The 6,808-nt window shown below is 53.8% G+C and overlaps 1 protein-coding gene across 23 annotated transcripts in view; it reads left to right on the forward strand.

Annotated features, from left to right (window-relative positions):
• Positions 1–6,595, forward strand: part of PPP6R3 (protein phosphatase 6 regulatory subunit 3) — a 137,745-nt gene extending 131,150 nt beyond the window's left edge. For 17 of the 23 annotated variants that reach the window (XM_047070455.1, XM_047070456.1, XM_047070453.1 and 14 more), the window contains 2 exons: positions 1,252–1,371; positions 2,005–2,272. In XM_047070455.1, coding sequence (XP_046926411.1) covers positions 1,252–1,371; positions 2,005–2,110 — 226 coding nt within the window. In that variant the 3' untranslated portion in view covers positions 2,111–2,272. Of the gene's footprint in view, positions 1–1,251; positions 1,372–2,004; positions 2,273–4,422 lie in introns of those variants that run through there. The other 6 variants (XM_047070466.1, XM_047070465.1, XM_047070470.1 and 3 more) reach the window with 1 other exon arrangement.
• Positions 6,596–6,808: the final 213 nt, after the last annotated feature.

Consider the following 6,808-nt stretch of genomic DNA (forward strand, 5'->3'; position numbering starts at 1 on the left):
GGCACCGGGTCGTTGTGAGAAGCCAGGTGGAATTGGGAGGTGCACGCACCGGGGCACTGTGCCACCATCGCCAGAACACATGGTCTTCCCAGCATGAGTCCACAGCAGTACAGCGAGGTGGCCCGTTCCTCGCCAGTCACGTGCCGCAGGCCATGACTGCATTTTACGAGAACGGCAGTAACACGCGGTGAGCACATCAGGATAGCTGCTTTCGTGAGGATGGGGTGGGGGGGTGCGGATAAAGAAGAGTAAGGAACCAGGTGACTCGGGTGACTCTTTAGACTTTAGGCCGATTTCCTCCTTATAGGTTGCCTCGACCCTCCCGAAAGCCACCGAAGAAAATCATCCCAAATTGGGTTTTTCGTAAGCAAGTGCAAGACAGGACTCCGCTCTGAGAATGACGGCCCTTCCCGGAGGGAACCGCTAGCTGCCCTTTAGCTTACGTGGGTGCCAAAATTATGGCGTCAGAATGGGAAGTCCGGACAGGATAGGCCACAGTCTGCTTGTCCAGCCCCCAGAGAGCCACAGCACTTGCTGCTTACCTTCCTCCGCCAGCAGCCACCGAAGGGGTAGAGAACCCTGCCGGTATCTCGCCCGCCCAAGCCCTGTGACCCCTTCGGAGCCGCTTTCGCCTGTCGTGGCCACCCTTCTCGCCTCTCTGCCTTCACGGTGCTCCTCGAGGAGCTCCATCCCACTGCAGGCCCCCGGTCCCCGGCTCACGTGACAGGGGCAGCAAGCCGACCGGGGTCTCTCCGGCCGACCGTGTGATGCTGGGCTGGGCCCCGAAAGCAAAGTGCCATAACTAAAGACTCATTCCTTCAAACAGGTTCATTTGACACCTCCACCGAGTCTGCAGTTCTGCTTATGTGCAGTCGTGGACACATTCCCCCCCCACATTCCTCATTTATAGGAGTATTCTGAAACTCTTGTACGTTTCTTTTTCTGTTTTGCACACTGGGCTTCAGAGTGTTGAAATCCTATCGGTATGTATGGTAACACGGGCCGTTCTCGATCCGACACCAGCCGCATTACGTCATCCTTCCTCCGGTTCCCTCCTGTGTGTGGTCCTTTCCGTCCGTGATTTCCCAGTCACCGTCTGTGGTCCCTGTGGCCCCTCCCCCGAGCATGCTCAACCCCCGGGCTCTACTCCGTGGCAGCCGTGACTTCCAGGGTCATTGCATGTACCTTCATCCTCCCCCCCGAGCTGGCAGCCCGGGCATCTAATGCTGTCTGTCATCCTCTTTACTGCAGCGAGGAAGGAAAACTGTCTACCTCTCAAGATGCTGCTTGTAAAGATGTGGAGGAGAGCCCTGAGACAGCAGAGGCGAAGTCTGCGGGCCCCCGGCCCCCCAGCAGTAGCCCAGAGCAGAGGTAACTCCCCGCTTCCTCGGACCTGCCCAGGCCCTGCTCTGGCTGTGGCTTCTGTCTCCTGGGAGCTGGGAGGAAGGTTGGCATCCAGGGCTGGGGACCCAGGAGGGGTCCTTACAGGTGTCCTCAGGCATTCAGTGACTTAGCACGGTAACATTTTCTCAGGCCACATCTAGGCAGGGTGCCTGAGTCAGGGTCTTAGATCAGTTTACCTCCTTACTCCAAAAGCTAGAAAGCTGACTGGTTTTTGGAGGTTCAGTAACATCACTGGCTCTTTAAAACGTTACTGGGAACGGAAAGGTCTTGGATGCTGGCATACCTTCCCCCTTACACTTTTTTTTTTTTGAGGACATGTTAAGTTGAGGCTGATATTGAGCTCTTCTGGGTTTGGGGTCCCTAGGCTGTGGCAGCCACAGTTCTCATTGGGTCCACCAGCCACGGGCAGCACCTGGTGCCCCTTTTCCCACGATCACGCATATGTGACACATGGGGAGAGCCTTCCGGGAGGCCCTTTTATAAATGTAGCTGAATATTCTTAACTCTTAGATGATTCCCTGTACGGTTTTTGTTTTTGCAAAATAGTTGTCTTGCTTAAGCCAGAGCTGAGTGATTTGGAATGTGATGTTTTCTTTCTAGTCACCTTTTGCTTAGACTGAGCCAGTGGTCTGAAGGGATAGGCCAAGCCAAAGCCTCAGCCGCCGAGGGCCGGCGCCCCGGCCCGTACGCACGGCCTCGCAGGTAGAGCAAGGGCGGCCTCCGATTGCTCCAGAGCTCGCACAAGAAGAGGACTTGCCCTTGGACCACAAGGAACTTTGCTCAGCACTTCCCAGAGTTAACTTTTTTGGTTATATACATCTAAGTTTGTACATTCCTTCCATAAGGAATAAAGTAACCTTTAAAGCCATTTCAGAGAAGTTGTACTTTCCCCCTCGCCAGACCCCCACCCCCCAAGTCTTCGTCATTTTCGGGGTAATGGGACCAGCGGGGGCCAGCAGGGGGCGCGCTCTGTTCACTGGTCGGCAGACCTGTAGTGTAGCAAACCCTGCCTTGGTTTCTCGCCTGGGAATGACAGCACGAGGGTTTGCTTTTATGATTAAAAAAAGCCTCTGGGGCGTATAAAACAGATGAGTTACAAGAACTCTTTGAGCATGTTGGCTCTCGTGCGGGCCGTGGGAGGAGGCAGAGTGACGACCCAGCCCCGGCTGTGCAAGCGTCCGGGCAGGTCACCTGTTTTGCCTGGGGTTTCCGTGTTAGGTTTTTTCAAGGTATTTTGTAGGATCTTAACCCCTCGCCAGTTATGTCCCCTCCCTCCTGCTGCTTACACATTCCCTTCTACGAGAACTGCTTCGAAGGCCGGGTCGTCCAGGTCTGCTCCCGTTCAGACTAGTCGCTTCGGGAGCCTCTTGGTTTCTCGGGCACAAGTGTCACAGGAGGCTCTGGGGTCATTTCCTTGTCTCTGGAGCACAGATTATCTGCCTCCGGGGAACCCACCTAGAAACATCTGGTGCGAAGAGCCCTGCCTGTCCGTCGGCCGGACTCGGGGGGCGGGGCGGGGCGGGGCGGGGTGGGGCGGGGAGAGGGGCACTGGGGAGGGCTGGCGGAAGAAGACCAGGGCGTCCCTTGTGCCCGTGCACTCATCTGTCTGTCCTTCCTCCATCCAACACACGTGAGTGTGGCAGCCATTGGTCTAGGCCTGAGGGTGAAGCAGTAGGTTGACAGGCGCCCGGGTGACGTAGGGACGTGTAGAAAGAGGTGCCGCTGAAGAATCGGGAAAGCTGGATGAGATCAGGAGTCCCGCTTAGATGGGGCGGTGGAGGAAGGCCGCTGAGAAGGTGGCGTTGAGCTGCCGTGATGGCAGGGAGAAGGTAAGTCGTCCGACGCGTCACATCTGTGCCCCGAGAGTGACACGTGGCAGCGTTGGAGGTAAAGAGAGCCGTCGGGACTCTCCGTGTGCCCTGTTCCCCACACGGTTCCCATCACAGCTGGGCGTGATGCTCCCTTGGGGTGACAGGGGCGCACCGCCACGGGATTTAATCGGTAACTCCTGTCCGTCAAGCACGTGCGACTCCTGTGCTGGCCAGCGCACCAGGCACTTTGCACGCATCCCGTCTCCCCCACCTCCGGGGGACTTGCCCCCCGCCTCTCCCAGAGGTTAGAGAACGCGCTGGAGGCCCTGCAGCCTGTGAGCCGTGACGGCAGGGTCCGTACCGTCGTGTCTCTGAGGCGCGGAGACTCCTTGAATGTGAGCAGCGTGTGTCTCGCGCGGAGCCGGCTTCTGGGCTCTCTGTCACCACTAGCAGGTGTCTGGAGCCTTGGGCTCGTGAGCCGCAAGCCGGTCCCGAGGCACCTGTGTGCTTCCCCGGGCGTCTCTCAGCCCCCTTTCCCGAGCCTGCGCTGCAAAGTTCTGGAAACACGGCCAAGACTATCTGACACGTTTGGCCCGCCATTTTGGTAGGAACGTGGGGTTTGTGTGTTGTCCGGCCTTCCCTCTTCTGTGCGCCCGGCCTCAGCCTAACGCTTGCCCGGCAGAAGCACGTTTGTGAAAGTGCACGCCTGTTTTCCAGAGCTGGCCTGTTTACAAGCTTCTTCCCCCCTCTTTCGGTAGGAGAATCCTGTTTTTCAAGTGAAATTTTATGTGGGTTCTCCTACGTGGAACACACAAACAGGTGTTTGGAAGGAGGAACGAGCAAGGGGCTCATGACGGGTCCGGGAGCAACAGTCTGAAAGCGGCCGAGCTAGGCCACACCTGTGCCCCTGGGAGGCTGAGGCGGGACGGCTTCACGGAGCCCCTCCCTGCCGCAGCCCTGCCTGTGTGCCCGGTCACCACCGCAGAGGGGAAGCTAGAAGCTGTTCGGTTAGGCTTCCTGGAGGTTTGTGTCTGTGAAGCGGTCCATTAAATACCCGCCTCCCCGCCAGTGCCAGGCCTTGCACTGGGCTTTGGGTAAACTTGGGAAAGGAAACGTCCCCACCCTCGGGGAGCTAAACGGAAGTTTTTCACAGACCGTCTCACGTTTCCGCCTCGAGTGCCTCAAACGTCTGTCTCTTCCCCCGCAGGACTGACCAGCCAAGCACACCAGGCGACACGTCGGTCAATGGCCCCGTATGATGAGTGACCTCCGCCGCCGACTGAGGGCTGCGCGTCGCCACCGTTCGGGGCCCCTGGAGACTTCACCTGGAGCCCGCCCAGCCGCCACTGCTGCACTCGCTCTGCAAGGGATCAGGACCAGCAACCTTTCTATTCTAGATTCTAAGACATTGTACAGAGAAATCCAGAAGTGTAAAAATATTGCACATTGACAAATACCAAGAATTTTTGCGTATGTTTATATTGTATTGTTCTAAATAATGGGTAGCCTGTGAAAAACGATCTTGCCACCCGTGTAATAATGGCAGTAATGCTGTAGTTCGAATGGCTGTAAGAATAGTTTTATAAAAGTGAATACACAGATCTATTGTATTTGAAACATAACTATTTGACAATTATTAGTGTGACCAAAGTATTAGGCAGTTTTCGTACATTTTTCACCTTGTACAAAATTCTGAATTCATTTCCCTTCCAGGCTGGCGAGGAGTCGTAGGGTTGAAATGCCCTCTGAGTGTTATTTTGGTTGGTCTGACTTACAAACGTGATTTTGAATAAGAAATATTTGGTGTTCTTTTTATAACCAGCTTTCGATTGGTAACTGTTTTCTGTATTGTTTTAAACGGATCAAAAAGTGTAAGTCTATGGGTAGAGATTAAGTATTTATTGCCACAGCTTAGTTGATAAATCGATGTTATCGGAAAGCCATATGTTCTGTTAAAGTCTCGTTTGCTTGAAATGGTTATTCCTACAGGTGAGACACTAGACTGTTTGGAGTGTACCTGGCTTGTGGTTTGAGTTATTTCGTTTTTCGTTTTTGTTTCTGTTTTTTGTTTTGTTTTAGTAGTTCCTCCGCCTTTTAACCCATTCACCAAAATTTACCTTGTTAACAAGCATCACCAGTGAACGTTTCCGAGCAGTTTGCGTATTTAACGAACCTACATCCTGCGAGGCAGGTCAGTTGGAGAATGCTCGTGCTGCTGATGGGTTAGAGCGCGTCCATTTCACAGGCTGGTATTCTAAAACCAGAAATCAAAACCCGGCACCTAAGCATGGTGATTGTTTTCCTGTACCTTGTGAGGTTTTCACTCGTAAATTCTAAACCAGTGTATTTTTTTTTTTAGGACTGGTTTGTGTATATATATAGTGATTATGGATACTAATTCAGTGTAATTTATAATTTTCTATGTCAATATAAAGATACATCACAGCCTTCTCAAACAGCTGAAGCAATATATTGTATATTGCCGTATCGTCTGGGGAAAGGGTTCAGTTACTTCACCTCTTGCACTTTTAGACGCAGATCAGTTTTTCATTTCTGTAATAGAAAATTATTCACGTATTTTTACATCATTTGTTTTTCCTGACCAGTATTTAAAACCAAAAGGATATTCTGAATAATGGCCAACGATTTTTTTAGAACTAGCATCCCAAGCAGCGTGCCTAAACATTACATTGCATATGGAAATAAAAAAGAATCAAATGTTGAATGCCTTATTTCTTATTTACTTTTCCATTGTAAATGGTGTCAAAACTCTGTGTGAGGCTTACCGAGGCCGACCCAGCGCTCCGGGACCGTGGGGTCGGCAGCGCGCCCGGGACGGATGGCGGGGGTGCTGTACCTGGCCTTGGCGCACCTCCTCAGGAACCCTTGCTGCCGTGAGCTCCTCTCCGAAGAGACTGTCCTCGTGCGTTCTCCTCCGGAACCCAGCACCGCCAGAGGACAGGCTCCTTCCACTTGTCTCAAGGACGCGGACTCCCGGCGACGGCCAACGGACGGTCCGCGATGGTCCCGCCAGCCGCCGACAGGGCTCGGCCGCCTCTGCGCGGTTGGCTTCTCCACCGCACCCCAAGGTAACACAGCGTTTCATCCCACCTACTGCCGATGAAAGAGCGACTCGAGGTTTTTCTTTGGAGTGGCGTTCTGTTAGCTCGTTTGACGTGGCAGGGAGGACACAAGGGTGGAAAGAGGCAAGCGTGCTGGGGGCGCCAGCCCGAGGGCCAGGAGCGAGTCCGCTCTCGTGTAGTCTCTGACTTCTGTGTATTGGCCATACCGAATCGCGAGCCTAACAGATGTCTATAATACAGTACCTGTATTAAAGATAACTGCGGCAAAAATAAAGCCTGATTCTTTGTTTCTAGAAATCTCCTCTTGTGCCTCGCTTGGGCTTTAATAAGCAGACAAGGTGTGTAATGGGCGGGGCCTCCTGACCGTGTACCAGGTCCCGAGTGAGGAGTGTGCCGTCCGCAGGGCCTACCGCTGTAAGCCAGGCACCCCGAACCGTCCGCGAGCGGCACACGGGGGCCCAGTAAGTATACTTCCGCAGACGGAGACTCCCCGCCAGCTCTGGTCTTTAG

The sequence above is a fragment of the Lynx rufus genome, unplaced genomic scaffold, assembly GCF_022079265.1.
Source record: "Lynx rufus isolate CCGP_SWC_20201006 ecotype Redwood Valley unplaced genomic scaffold, mLynRuf1.p SCAF_9, whole genome shotgun sequence".
NCBI classification, from domain to species: Eukaryota; Metazoa; Chordata; class Mammalia; order Carnivora; family Felidae; genus Lynx; species Lynx rufus.